Source organism: Mixophyes fleayi, chromosome 12 (assembly GCF_038048845.1).
Source record: "Mixophyes fleayi isolate aMixFle1 chromosome 12, aMixFle1.hap1, whole genome shotgun sequence".
In the NCBI taxonomy this organism is placed as follows: domain Eukaryota; kingdom Metazoa; phylum Chordata; class Amphibia; order Anura; family Limnodynastidae; genus Mixophyes; species Mixophyes fleayi.
In genome coordinates, this window is record NC_134413.1 from 28108885 (window position 1) to 28124636 (window position 15752).

The window sequence follows — 15752 nt, forward strand, 5'->3', positions numbered from 1 at the left end:
ATAGGAGATGTCTTGGAGGCAGAAGTACCAGGTGGTTACTAGAGAGGAGGTGAGGTGCAGGTAGGGATTTGCAGAGTGGTACAGAAGCTGTGGAATGGTGAGAGGAAAATCTGGTTTGATACAACATTTAGGACGGATTGGAGTGGGGATAGATGGATAAGTGGAAGGCAAGATGAGAGGAGGTTGCAGTAATCAAGGTGGGAATCAATTAGAGAATGTATAAGTGTTTTGGTAACATCTTGAGTATAAAAAGGGCTTATTTTGGCAATGTTTTGAAGCAGCAAGACATTGAAAAGTTCTGGATGTGTGGAGTGAATCAGAGTGCGGAGTCAAGGATGTCATGAAAGCAGTGGGACTGGGGAGATGCGATGTCGTCAATGGTGAGGAAGACTAGGGGGATAGTTGTGACACTGGCAGGAGGGTAGATGATTAACTCAGTTTTGGACATGTGGAGCTTCAAGTTGTCAGGACATCCAAGTGAAGATGGAGGAGAAGCAGGTGGTCAGGGTGGGACAGGTAGATATGGAGGCAGGGGAGGCCAAAGGAGCGTATTAGTTCACCAAGAGAAATGGTACAGAAAGAAAAAACAGAAAGCCAAGAACAGAGCCTTAAGCGACAGAAATAGCCAGTTATACATTCAAATATTCTACAATTACCTTAATAATACCCATGTCAATGTATTGCCATTAGCAGCTTGATACACCAAGTGATATCAAATCATTTTGCTCACCTGTCTCAGTCACAGTAGTGAACCCAGGTGCAGCAGACATTTTATTAGGCTTCCCATGGATTGATGTACTTGATGAACAAGACTTCGAGCTCTCCAAAGATATCCTGCAGGTTAAAAAAAAACAAAAACAAAAAAAGAACAATGACAGTCTATCTACGGGAACTGTGTGTGTGTGTAAAATATCAATTCTCTATTATGCTCCCCTTACTAAGTACATTCTGTTACAGAGCCATTTAAAAAGGTACATGTAAATACTGCTTAACCTTCAAGAGCAGCTGTCGCCTAGTGAAATGATATGGTGCATTCCCATGAAGGGTTGGGTACGATCCGATGGAACCGCCATGCTTACAGCCAGTGATTCTGTCAGAATGGTGGTTCCATCGGAAAACTGGGAGATTCAGTTTTCAGGTAAGTCTCTAGATTGCATTTGCTTTTTTCACAAATCGGTTTTCTCTTGTAGGACTGAAGACTCTCGGCATCGTCAGGATCGTTAAAACGACTACCACCGCTCATGAATATTAGCGGAACCCATAAAATGGCTGTCTCTGCTGTGTACAGCTGAAAGGTGCACTTTAAAAGCAATAGACAACCAAGTCTTCTACTAGTTTATTTTAAGTTTTGACCACTAGGGGGCAGTGTTTTATTTCAACCCATGACTGATAATTTAACTTTACCTTTCGCAAGTAAGCACCCCACATCCATGTTTATTAAGTTATAAACATCAATTAACATATATTAAATATTAATGTATTGAAATATATAGAGTAACTAAGTTATGTGCAGGAAGATTTATATTAACTTGCTTTAGAAAACATTAATGGTAAAATTAAAAATCATTACCAGGGAATTAATTCTACTTTAAGGCAGAACCTAACACACACTAAAGTAATCAGAGGAAGGACATACTATAAGCCATCTGCTATCCACTTCAGATGAATATAGAAGTGTAGGAGACCAGAGAATTCTTGTACTATTATTAAACACGTGTTTGTTTCAGAAGGGTTGGTGTGTACCCGGCATAGTGCAATATAGATTTGCATTGAATGTCACAATAACTCGTAAAGGCTTTTACCGGTCTTCCCCAGCGCTGGAGTCTTTACTACCCAGAGTGGCCGAGGCCCACGAACGAGCTTTTTTCTTGGTCTCTTTTTTCTCGTCATCTTCACTTTCATCTTTCTGGACACCGGCGCTCCTGTTTCTTGATTTGCTTGGATCTCCTGGAGTTACTGCTCACAATGAAAGAGATACATTTACAGAAACCACAATGCAAAGAAAAAAAAAAAGCTAAGATATTTACAGACGACCAACGTCAGGAGAACCTACCACCGGGTCATCTGCTGCCATTCATTTACTAAAGAGTAAGTGGTGCTGAAGAGTCACTCTCTACATTACAGCTCATCACAGCTTTTGAGTCAATGTATCATACTGTGATATACCTACCCCTGGGCCGGCTTCCTCTATCTCTCAGCTCTGTAACACTGAGGTCCTGGAAATGTGGCCCCAGAGAGAGTACATAGAGGGTGCTGTAATAGATGTGCTCTCCCAGGAAAGGCCGTCATTCATTCTGCTGATCCATCTCTTTCACATGTACAGAAAGAGGCCACACCCAAGGGTAACGTGATCTATTATTTCACATGTGCCATAGTGGAACTTATTCATTCTCAAGTAACTCAACGTAGGAGGATCACTTAATGCTAGCAACAGATGTGCATGTTCTCCTAATGAATCTTAATACTGTATATGACAGCTACTTTCCAGATAGATGTGAAGGGATCTACTGCCCTCACTAGCTCCTAAAAAAAGCCAAATTATAGACAACTGCACTGTCCCTTATGGGAGCATCCTAGCAAACATCCAATTGTGATGCCACACTACAGTATCTTTCTTGACACTGGTGTTAATAACTATAAATAACTGGACTGAATAACTGGAGTGATCTAGAGGGGAAAACACTTAAACATTGTTTGCTCATGCCTTCTTGTATTTTTCATTTAATTTTTTGCTTCTGGGATTTTCACTAAAGCTTTTATATCATCTAGGCAGGGTAGATGTCATGTGGCCGCAACTGGATTCAATGTACAAAGCAGAGCAGATGTTGCAGCCAAGAGCTATTAATGTACACACTATACAGAAGTGTACTGCATATAAGTGTATATATAAAAGCCACTGGTGAATAACAAAGAAAAACACCAGAGAGCTTAAGTAATGTATTTAGGAAGTGTTATCAGAGGGCAGGTACAAACCAGTAAATGAAAGTGGTGAAAAGGCAGAACACCTGCTTAATATATACATACAGGAAGATTGGAGGATCAAGGTAAAATGATCTGCTTTTGGCAAACTGTGCTAACAATCTTTATTCATTCAGTAAACACTGATGGGAGACTCCAGAAAAGCGCAGTAAGATTTTTAATGGAAAAACAAACACACACTTGTGGTTATACAGATATTTAAAAATAATTAAGGGTACATCACCCTGTAAGATTTAATGACTAATGCAATAAACATACTCCCAAGTGTCCTCATTTGGTGGTTCAGTCCCAATTCTTGTTAACGGTCCCATCAAAACGACTTTTTGGGTAATTTTAGGTGTTATGTTCTGCTCACTGCGGTAGTTTTTATTTGTAGGAGTTGCCTATAGCTTCAGAAATACTAGACACCACCCAGGGGCATGACCGATGCCCAATTGTAATGCACATGTCCATTCTAAGAGGCCCCGACTTGTTGCGTTGCATGTTGGGAGGTATGCACAAAGTCTGTGGTATCTTAGTTGACATCAGGCAATTGGTCTGAGTTTGCCCTATATGGAAGGGCACAACATTAATGAACCTATGCATGCTGCCATCTTCTGACAGCACTAATAAGATCTTCATTTCAATGCATAGAAAGATAAAGGGTCAATTTTGAAAACAGAAGTCCTTGTCCAATGTGTTAATATACTGTGAAGCACTAGGAATGATAAATATACTGGTGTTCTAGTAATACCATGAAAATAAAATAAGTATTTATTTTAATTACAGAGTTGCGCCCCTTATTAAAAAAACAAATTTAGCCTTGTGATGTAATGGAGCTGCAATGTGTTTGTGTGTGGGCGCATATATATATATATATATATATATATATATATATATATATATATATATATATATATATATATATATATATATATATATATATATATATATATATATATATATATATATGCGCAGCACGCTGTCTTAGTGGTTAGCACTTCTGCCTCACAGCACTGGTGTCATGGGTTTGATTCCCGACCATGGCCTTATCTGTGTGGAGGTTGTATGTTCTCCCTGTGTTTGCGGGGGTTTGCGCTGAGTGCTCCAGTTTCCTCCCACACAAACAAACATGCTGGTAGGTTAATTGGCTGCTATTTAATTGCACTTAGTTTCTCTTGGCCTATGTGTGTGCTATGTTAGGGGATTTAGATTGTAAGCTCCAATGGGGCAGGTACTGATGTGAATGAGTTCTCTGTACAGCGCTGTGGAATTAGTGGCGCCATATAAACAGATGATGATACATATAAAACACACATACACCATATAGATGTATTCATATATATGGTGCACATCTATAAGGTCCCAAGCTGGCTGAAGCGTTGGTACACACTACTTGACATGTCTGTAGATTAAACCTCATTTCTAATTGTAGATCTGAGATTGGTCTATATCTGCTCATTACATGGTGTACGCGTGCCATAGTGTCACAATATAATAGGCCCATATGGCAGCAGTCATATAGTGGTCGGAGTAACACCCAGTAATATGCTAATAATTTAAGTATTGGACAGAATGTTACCAGCAGTAATAAGAATGCCTAGTGATATAGAAACTACAATAATAAACCCCAGTAATATGGGAACATGACTAGAAATGGGCAGCAATATGGCATCAGCAGCAGTAATGGGCAGTAAAATGGCACAGCAGGCCAGAAAAGAAGTAAAAGAATAAATAAATTAAAAAAAAATCAGACAACCCCGTGGGCTTCAATTTCTATAAATCACAACAATGAGGAATTGAGAATGATCAGTTTGAAGTGAAAATTTAGGAAAAAGGATTGAAAATTAGTGAGCCACAAGCCAATATAACCCATAACGTCACAATCCCCACATTCTAATTGCTTTTCACACCTTATTCCCCTTCCTTCCCTAATAATTTAATCAAACTGCATAATTCTGTTTACAACACAGTCTAACACATGACCGCTCAGCTGTCACCTTCAGCCCTCTGTGCAACCTGTATGGGATTCGTTATCCATTAAATGGCACAGCTTACATATAAATTGGATTGTTTACCTTGCATATATTCTACTGGCAAACAGAGTAGCACCAGTGTAAGACTTAAGTGAGATGTCTGAGGAATTACAGGGAACGGTGGGTAGCTTCTGTGATGTAGGCTGCAGTGTTATTGGTCAAACTGTAGCCTCCGATAAATAAACATTGTGCTTTAAGGAAGTGATTTGAAACACTAGGAGGATGCTCAAATTATACTGTTCACTTCCCTTGTAGTAAGCAAAGCCATGACTGCAGAAGCAGATAGTGCATTTTATTTTATTTTTTTTAGATAAAAGGAGAAAAAACAAAACACTGACACTGATGATAACAGTTGTAAACATGTTTTGAGTGCATTAATTACAGTTGAGTCACCTTGGATTTAGGATAAAGTTTCATAAAGAACAACTGATCTCTATGCTGTCCATAAAACAACGTCATCTGCAACATAGAGATTACTGGGGCGAAGGACAGACATAATGTCCAAATCAGGTTATTGTGCTTACTACCAGGATGCATATATATTGTTGTTATAATAGACTTTCAAGGTTGATCTAGAATGAATCTGTGTCCAATGTACTAGGCACCTCAACACAATATTCAGCACAGACCCAACTGCAATAACCAGCAAACAAATTGTGCTTGTGAAATGCATCACTATAGTTACACCTCAACAGTCAGTGAGCGAGCACCATGTCCGAGCTGTGACAAAGTACAGTATAACCAGCTCTGTGTGTGGCTACTTACGCTGAATGGCTCGGAGCCGCGGAATAATGGTGGGACTTGCTGGAGGACTGAACTTAGTGCTTATTAAGCTCTTCCTCTTGTCCATGGTCGGGGACGCCTGTACTGTGAACTTGTGTTGGAAATCTGTAGAGAGCATCAGAAAGTAAAGTAGTGGCTATCAGCAATAAAAATGTAAATGACTGTTTCTGCTGATGTATGAATAAATTCAAAGTGGAAAAATACATCACTCTTATAAAACACACACACATGACTTATTACAGTCCCATTAAAGATTATAGGGCAACAAACCAGATTCTAGCTTTCATTTATTTAGCACCTTCTACAAAATGACAGCTAGAATCTGATTGGTTGCTAAAGGCAACATCCCCACTTTTTCAAACCTGCAGCTTAGTAAATCTAGTCTTAGGTGTCCATGTTTCTGCAGTTGTAAGTTACATATCCATTTGAATTAATGCACTCCTGTGGAACACAGTCTAAGAAACAGACAAGATCACCCCAAAATGACAACTTCAAATAAAGGTTACTTACAGTCCTGATAACTGGTAAAAACGAGCAGCACTTATAACTATCAGTCACTCGAGTGTATATAATCCACAAAGTCCCTTTCACAGGGAATCGATGTTCTGTGTTCCTTATGAAGAAAACACCAAGCTCATCTGAGATTTTAAACTTTCCAATGTCGGAAGAAGTATCTCAGACTGATGCTAAGAAGACCTTTTCAAAGCTATTATTCCAAGTGCAACCCCCCATCCCCACCCCTGTTCATTAATCAAACATCTGTGTCATTCATAAACTGTTTAGACAGTTCTTCAGAACAAAATTAATTTTCACATTCGGAAAATATAAATTAATTGAAATAGATTTTCAATGTAACAAACATTCCATTATATCTCAGATCTCACGCACACCAGAAGTATGTGGGCGAACAATGCTCACAGGTGGCAAATTTGTTGTCAATTAATGGAACCACTCATCATAGGGCTAATAAGAACCTTTGCAACTGGTATTTGTGACGCTCATAAAGCAAAAGTAGATAATTCCTCTAGTTTTTAAATTGCCGCGCTCTCTTGTGTACGTTGAGGATTTTAAAAATGACCGAATAGGAAACTGTGTTTAGATATGGCTTTTAAAGTATTTTTAATATATGGATTTTATGTGTTGTTGGTATATGGTTATTAATAAATTATAATTAATTATATGAAGCTAGTTCCCAAGTAATCTCTTCTGTCATAGCTGGATATTATTGATTTTATTTGTAGTGAGACATTAGGATCTCTCAGTGAGGTTGTTTTTTGTCTTTTGTATGGATAAGTAAAAACAAAGTTCCAATGTCTGCTCACTCCTGGAAATACTTTAAGACAAGATTAAATTAGTGAAGGGGCTGGCCCTAATATGTCAGGAGGATGGTCTTTAAAGTGCCACTAATACCGTTTCCATTATGCGCATTCCCAGAGGATCTGAAAACCTGTAGCACATTACCTTTCTACCGGGAAAATAAAGAGTCCATACGATTATATTATTACATTTAAAAACAAACAAAAAAAAACAAACACACACTTGTAATTCCTATAAAAATCCATTGCAACCTCATTATGACAACCGTTTGCTGAGCTGCATGAATAGACGCACCTGATGGCAGACTGATGATGTTGCCGTCCTTCAGCTTAAGTCGCGACTTCTTGAACTTTCCTTTGCGTTTTTTCACCTTGGGCTTCTCCTGGCAGAGCTGGTGGATGATGATGTTCAACTCTCGCTCCAAGATGTCGATCTCTCGCTCTGCCAGCTCTTGCTCCCTTCTTCGTAGAAGTTCTTCATGGTTCTTCTGCTCTAGGGCTGCCCGAGACAGTTCCTCCTCCCAGCTCCGTAACTCCTGGGTTTAAGAGGACATAATCTGATCAGTTACTAGACTAGGCTTCTCAACTGTAATGCTCTGGACCTCAAATCATAGTCAAAGTGAGTACCTGTGCTCTGACGCCAGTATAACAGAGATATGACGCAAGACTTGTCTTTGGATAGAAATATCCCTTAAAAATGTTAAGGAGTAGTTTTATTTCACATAAAAAAAATGTAGCGCAACATTTATACCTTTTCTTTTGCCCTCAGCTGGTCAAACATTTCTTGGATCTCCAGCTTCCAGTCTTCCTGTAATAAATGGAAAGAATCCTTGGGCATCTCAAAGAACCCCGATTCCTCTATTGTAGTCAACTGGAACAGTATATTAGTAAATGAGGGGCGACAATGTGGGTCGGGGTTCCAACAATCTGGAACAAGGAAGAAAACATATACAGTCACATGTACTGGATTATACTATACAGCAATGCTTTTAAAAGCAGGAACTACTTCTATGTTACTAACCTAATTAAATATTGTAAACAGTTTTATATAGGTTGAAAAATAACAAAGACGGTACTGTTGAAGATGAATATACCAACAGTTTTAAATTATTGCCTCCTTTTGTATTATTATTAGGTTCACATCCAAACCAAGCAAGAGAAGGACCTATAGTCCCAGATGGATAGTGTATTATATAGTACTAAAACACAGTAAACAGTAAAAAAAATACTGCAAGCTTCCCCATATGTGGAGGAAGTGACACTTTACAAAAGGAAACATTGTTCACTGACCGGAACTAGCGTTTGTGATGTTGTTCTCTACTTGCTCTAGTGCTTCATCACTTATTGACTAAAATGCCAATAGCATCACACTATTAAGGATAGGGGGCATGCAATACTGAGATTCTCACCAGGAGACCTCAGCATTCTGAAGCGATAACATACTCAGACAGCAGAACAAAGTGTATGAGGAATGCTGTTCCAATGACAGAACAGAGTAATTCCGTTGTTAAAGCACTGCAGTCACTGTGGAAAGGCAACAAATCTACGATCTAACATGTGATTTTAAAAGAAAGATTCTCACCTTCCATGAGTCTGGCAAAGGGCTCAGGGCAGGTTGAAGGGATCGGAAGGGAGAGCTTATTCATGGCAACACCATAAGCAACAGCTAAACCATCAATCCCCCGGAATGGTACTTCTCCGGTTAACAGCTCCCACAACAACACTCCATAACTGTGATAAAAAGATATAGCCTAATGTTTATTAATGAAAAAAAACAACCCACAGGTATGCAGAACATCAGAATCAAATTTGGTTCAAATGTAACAAACAACAGTACTCCGTTTAATGCGATTGGCCAAAGTTTCACCATCTTTATTGGCAACACAACCTAAAAGTAGGATTATTACATTTCTGCAATTGCAAATTATGAAAGAAGAATAATAGCTATAGGAAGAAGATGACTGTGTAAATGCCATACCTCCACACATCACTGCCCTTGGAGAACATAGAGGAACGAATAACCTCTGGTGCCATCCAGGCATACGTGCCCGCTGCACTCATCTTGGTTGTCCTGTGCCACTCTCTTGCTAGGCCGAAGTCTGTAATCTTTAAGATCTTGTTGCTGAGGTCGCTATTTTCTACCATTTCCAAGATTAAAACTGTCAGAAGTGAAAAGGAAAGCTTATTTACAGGCCCAAACAACATCAAAGGCAGCTTATAAATCATAACAATATGAAAGGAAAAAAAGTAATATGGCAAGTATATGAGTATAATTAAATAACATTCACCAAGTGTGGCAGAAACATGTCTATCCTAATCCAAGCAAATAGCTGAAGTATCAAAACAAATGTACTTATTTGAAATCAGAAAATTATTGTCTGTTATTCTGCCATCACCATGTGTAAATCATAATATTAGACAACAGCTTTGAAAAAAACCACACACGTCTTATAGCAATTATATATTATTAAACTCTGTGATGAAAGGAAAAGTTATAAGCCCATGCCAGGAGAAAGGTAAATATCAAATGACTACAAGAACAAAATAGTTGTAAAATGTAATGTACAAACTAGATTTATTACTGAATTATCCTGCATTTTGTTCTTAAATATCAATAGATAGTAAAAAAAAAAAAAAAAAAGTTTAGCTAGGACAAAAAAATATGCGATAAGATTACCACAACACAATATTGGAAACAAAGTTCTAAACAGAAATAAAAATCTTCACCCATAAATTGCAACAAGTTAATAAATACTGTACAGCAAATCAGAGTCTCGGGTCCTAAAAGTTGTACATAACTAACAGATTTAAACCTTTAAATAAAATAAACTTTAGACCTCATGCACAATAGAAGTGTCCAAGAATGTTGTATGCATTGTATAAGGCATTTCACAAATACATGGGGAAAGGTCTTATTATAGGTATACATGTATATAAAATGTCACATTCATGGACCTCTCATAACTTCTGCAGGACAAATAAGACCTTCATACCAGGTGGGTTACACAACTTCCATCAGCTGGGAATCATCCACCATAGCTAGGTTAAACATCCGCTCTAAAATTCTATTATATATACACAATGACAATGGCATTAACAATTTAGGATTGCATGTATTGTTCTTATTATTTTAATTCACTTTTATTTTTGTTAGCCACTTACAATAAAGATTTTTTTTTTTTACTACTACAAAGCATGTTATATGCGGCAGCAAAGGCTTTGATCCTAGTGATATCCAAAGCTTATGTTAGAGCATCTTATCATATGATCGAATACTTAGGACGCAGTATGAAAGTCACTCCCTTCAGCAAGGAAACCTTTGAAAGTGCCTTATGTGGCACAGGAGGGTGCAATCTAATTGAGATCACCCTTTCTTTACATTCAGGAAGCGGTTGGGTGTCAGGAGGTTCCCCCAATTGTTTCCTATATATGAGTAGGGGCACTGCCTGTTACTGATGTTTGCAATCAAGGTCTCCAACACTCATAAAAGGGCATGTTGGGAGAAATCAGCAGCAATGTAAAATCTATGGCAGCGACTTACTGAAAAAGAAGAGCCCTGGATGGAGATTTTACGTCTATGTAGGTAAGCGCTTAGACATCAAAGCTTAGCAAAGCAAAACAAGTATCCTAGTGAGGAGCACTGTTCTACTGGAGTCTATAAAAGGACTAAATTTAAACACGATCAATATGATATAAAACATTTAAATAACCAAAAGAAAAAAAAAAAAAGAGACCATCATGAATGATATATCCACAACAATATAAAAGTAATGACCGTATTTTACCAGTAAATTTTCCCTTTAAGTACTACAACATTCCTTTTTTTATTGTTAAGAGATACTTCCTGTTTAAAGAATTACTAGTATTGTATCTGTATTTCTGTTGGCTGTAAAGTGCTGCTCTCAGAAAACACAGAGCTCTGTGTTATTCTGGCCTTGTATTTCCCATAAGCCCAGCAGGCCAGGAGTACATGTGATCCAGGCTTTTGTTCTGCTGCCACAAATGGAATGTAACGACCAGAAGACAAAGCATAAGATTAACTCCCAGGAACTGTGTGGGGTCCTGGATCAGACGACTTTACAGTAATCTACAAAGCTGCAGGTGCTGGCTTATAGTTCATCTCCCTAAAATAATCATTGCAATTACTGGAGCTATAAAAATATTGCCTTATATAAAAATACCTACTAATAACTGTAACAAATATAGATGGAGCTTATCAGCATGGAAGATATTGGACATCTTGAGGAGAGGTATATTCCTATACATAACATACTTCCTGTAAGCCAATTGAAGGAAGCAGTTACCTACCTTCTATTTCAGAAAGTGCCTGATGACAGAACCATAGCTTGTATGCCGTGATACAGCAAATGTGCATGGAATGTTAAATAACTTTTACATATTTGTGAATGCACTTAGCTGCTCTATTCTGTAAGGGCACTAGAATTTTATTTTACTCTTTAAACTCTATTTGAAAGGACACATAGTAAATACAATCAATATACAGAGCATGGAAAACGAAATACACAAAGGTCCATGTTTTCATACCAATATAGAAAACAGTTTTAAATATTGGGTAGGTGAGAAAAGGTTTAAAAACAAAAAACAAAACCCAAAAAACACCAGAGTATGATGCATGCACAGGTTCTAAAATTTAACAGATCTGTATTTTAAAGTTTTAGTTGAACGTCCATGAATAGAGCCACGTTTTGGTCCTAACAGTATTTACAAGACAGGAAGAATAAATCAAGTATGCACTCCTGACAATAACCACCAACACCTCCTCCCCAAGGTAACACAGATGTCATGGAGAATACTGTGGTTCATGTGTACATGTTACCGTCAGGTTACATGTAAGGGCAGATCCACTGAGATTAGCAGCAGAGGAAAGACAATGTGTTTGCTTAGGAAGCAAATCTAAATCTTCAATAACCATTAGTCAAAGTCTTAAAATGGAAATAACCCAAATGAATAAAACACCATATAAGGAATGTCTATATGTATAGGTTAAAAGGTATACTACAAACTAGTGAAAGATTTTATTAAAGGTGCTATGATAATGTGTATATGCTATGTGCCACAACACTAGCAGCAGGTGTGTGTGTGAGAGAGTATGGGTTACAATCACTGTATTCAGGATTTTATTAAAAAAATTCAGCACATCTTATATTCATAAATTATGGTACCGGTAGGGGTACACATCAGGCAGAATGCTTGGGACTTGTAGTCTGGGCTGGTCACCGCTAACCACAAGCATTGTGTTCCACAGCAGCAGAGTATGCCAGGCTGACCTGATTATAACAGGGAGAGCACAGCGTGGGGTACTCCTGCCATAATGTGATGCCAGCTTCAGCTTGGTAAGCATGGTGCAGAATTCTATAAGGGAAGAGGATACACAAAATATATGCAAACTCCACCCCCAGAGCAAACCAGACCCTTGTTGAAAAGACAATGGGATTATCCTGGCACACATCGTTAGCGAATGAGTAAAGCATTAAAATAACAATTTTATTATTTATATAGAGCTTTTCTTCCAATAGAACTCGAAGCACTTTACATATTTTACAGAAGATGAGGCAGCCACCGTGTGTGCTCTCAGCTGCTGTCCTACATAATCATACACTTCATTCTGTGCCCCATTGGAGCTTACAGTCTAAATTCCCTTCCACCTGCATACTACGGTCCATTATTTTGGTCAGAAGCCAATTAACCAACAGGCAAGTGTTTGGACTGTGGGATGAAATCGTAGCCTCCTGTAGAAACAAACTCACTCATAGGGCCTGGTTGGAATCCAACCCGACCTTAGCGCTGTGAGACAGCAATGCTAACCACTGCTGCCCACACTTGTGGAACAATAACCAAGCAAGTCTTGACTGCTTGGGCATGCCAACGCTTGTAGAGCTACAACTGCCAACATGCCTATGGTTGCCAGAGCACATTGATGCTTGTGGAACTAGAAGCGCCAGCATGCCCTGGCAGCCAGGGTCCACTGGGAGGGAGAAAAGGTATTACAATTCCTTAAAATATTGTTTAGGGGCTTGGAAGAAGATCGTTCAGAAAAGGTATAGGATTTTAGGTTGGATCTACATTTGGGGGTGGCTATTCCACCAAACCACAAGAGTTATAGAGGCTGTCATTCACTCAGAGATTTTAATTTCTTGAGTTAGCAGTTTATAATGGAAAACAATCTCAGAAGCAAGCAGTGCGTATTGGATAGCAAGGTATTTCATGGGCTTGGCCTGGCGATTTTTTTTTTTAATAATCCGGACATATAGGAGGGATACTGACAGTAAAAACTCCATTCATGTAGGTGATGAATATGAATGAAGAGTTAGTGACTGAAAGTAAATATCATCCCAAAACACACTTTCTGGAAGCTTTATGCACTGATCGGTCAGCAATAATGGATGATCCAATATTTTCTACCAGGGTACAAAACTACATGACAACCCGGTCTAGTACCGTTTGATATTGGAGAGGAGCCCCTGGCGGATGGTTTGGAGTTTACAGATTGCTTGGGGTTTCACGTACAGATATTATTACTGACCATTCCTACTGGTGCATCTTGGCCAAACCTCATAGTTACCAACTATGTAAGCTGGCGCCAACGTGATACCACCCAGTTATAGGAAAATAGTTTCTGATGCAACCAGGCTCCTACTCCTGGACCTGGAACCAGTCGCTTCTGGAGATTGCATGAAACCACTGCACAACTGCTTTAGTGGTTAATCTGGCTGGATCCTGGTGACCGCTCACTTTGGATCAATACTACTATATAGCGAGCAGAGTATTTACTCAGGAAGTTGGGCTCAACATAGGAAAGTCAAGCGATGGATTATAGGGTTAGTCATTATCCCTAGTTCACAGGAATTCAGTCTCATTGTAGAAGTTTCGCAGGAACAGAGCAGAATATTTAATAATATTAGTAGCAATGTTATTACAAATAGCTCTTAAAAGAACTGTGTGCATATCTATAGCTCTCCCGATAGAGATGCAGATAGACAGATATAGATATAGATATATCTATCACACACACAGTACTGTGCAAAAGTTTTAGGCAGGAGAGTGGTACAATAATGAGTGTCTGCAAACAACGGTGAAGCATGGTGGTCTTTCCTTGCAAGTTGCGGGCTGCATGTCAGCAAATGGAATTGGGGTTTTGGTCAGGCTTAATGGTGTCCTCAATGCTGAGAAATACAGACAGGTACATTATCCATCATGCAACAACATCAGGGAGGCATCTGATTGGCTCCAAATTTATTCTGCAGCAGGACAATGAACCCAAACATGCAGCCAATATCATTAAGAACTATCTTCACCGTAAAAAAGAACAAAGGGGTCTTGGAAGTGATGATATAGCCCACAGAGCTCGGATCTCAACATCGAGTCTGTCTGGGATTACATGAAGAGACAGAAGGATTTGAGAAAGCCTACATCCACAGAAGATCTGTGGTTAGCTCTCAGAGATGTTTGGAAATCCCTCCCTTGGCTTTGGAGAGCTCCTTGAATAGCTGAATAGATTGTAGGGGGCCCATCCTTAGCGAGGTCATTCCCAGCAGCTCTCCTTGGTTTGGAAAAAGTATATCTTAAGCAGTTCATCACTGGGAGAACCGACTGCAAGAAATATAAATCTTGTTAGCCTGTGTATCTCATCTATGGTTAGGTACAGATCAGTACAGAGGGGAAAAGTTTGCAAATTAATTTTGGGCATACTATTTTGTTTCTCTAGACGGTCAGTTCCAGCAACAAATTACACAATAACCTTGACACTGGAGCAGGCGTTGGCTTTGAGATCCTCTCTCAGATAGGAAAGAGCCTGCACCCATTGCTGGGTGCGAGGATCCTTTTGAGAATCGAGCAGAATTCTATTGAAAAGGATCTCGGAGTGAGAGGGAGGCGATGACTCCCCTTCAGGTAGATGATTGCATCTCAACTGATTTTGTGGATCACAGGTTAAAAAATGGCTCCAATGGACTTTGATACATATTTTGTATAATGGCCTCCACTTGAGGTTCTGGAGGATTGGTGTGGGAGATGGAGGCTGGAGAAAAAAATAGGAAAGATGTGTGAGAGCAATTTTAGGGCCTCAATTATGATGGTAATAATGATATGTGAAGGAGTTAAAAAAATCTTGGTATTTGCCTTAAAAATACATTCAGCATAATCACCAGCTCCAGCTTTGACCTATCTCAAAGACCCCGGATGGAGGCCTAGGACATGGGATAATGAATGATGGCATTGGGAGTACTAGGACATAGGAACACAAATGATGGCATTGGGAGTATTGGCGCCAGCAAAGATGATAAGAACCCATGATAAGAAGAACCCATAAAAGCGACATGAAGAGAACCAACTAGCTTTGTCAGAAGATTTATATTTACTCAGGAAAATATCAATCTTGTGTTTCTATCCTATAACCAGATCAAACGTTTTTTCATGTATAAATGTATACCAGAAATAAACGAGCACAGTTCAGTATACATCTTGACATTGGCATGTCTGTGTCTTGATTACTGATCTCCTGGTTAACCAGCATCTTATCTCACTGATATCTGAAGGGACTTGATAAAGGAGAGGTAAAATTACCCTAACAGATGTGAACGAGCCCTAAGGAGTCTCATCGCCACTATATAGTGGCACCCCTTTCCCATATAGGTAATGT

The 15752-nt window shown here is 39.0% G+C and overlaps 1 protein-coding gene across 1 annotated transcript in view; it reads right to left on the reverse strand.

Annotated features, from left to right (window-relative positions):
• The window catches only part of MAP3K9 (mitogen-activated protein kinase kinase kinase 9), a 40707-nt gene that overhangs the window by 4722 nt on the left and 20233 nt on the right, over nucleotides 1–15752 (reverse strand). The window contains exons 3-9 of the mRNA XM_075193307.1: nucleotides 9072–9252; nucleotides 8676–8824; nucleotides 7845–8020; nucleotides 7389–7629; nucleotides 5760–5882; nucleotides 1803–1956; nucleotides 731–834 (exon numbers count right to left, since the gene is read on the reverse strand). Coding sequence (XP_075049408.1) covers nucleotides 731–834; nucleotides 1803–1956; nucleotides 5760–5882; nucleotides 7389–7629; nucleotides 7845–8020; nucleotides 8676–8824; nucleotides 9072–9252 — 1128 coding nt within the window. The remainder of the gene's footprint in view (nucleotides 1–730; nucleotides 835–1802; nucleotides 1957–5759; nucleotides 5883–7388; nucleotides 7630–7844; nucleotides 8021–8675; nucleotides 8825–9071; nucleotides 9253–15752) is intronic.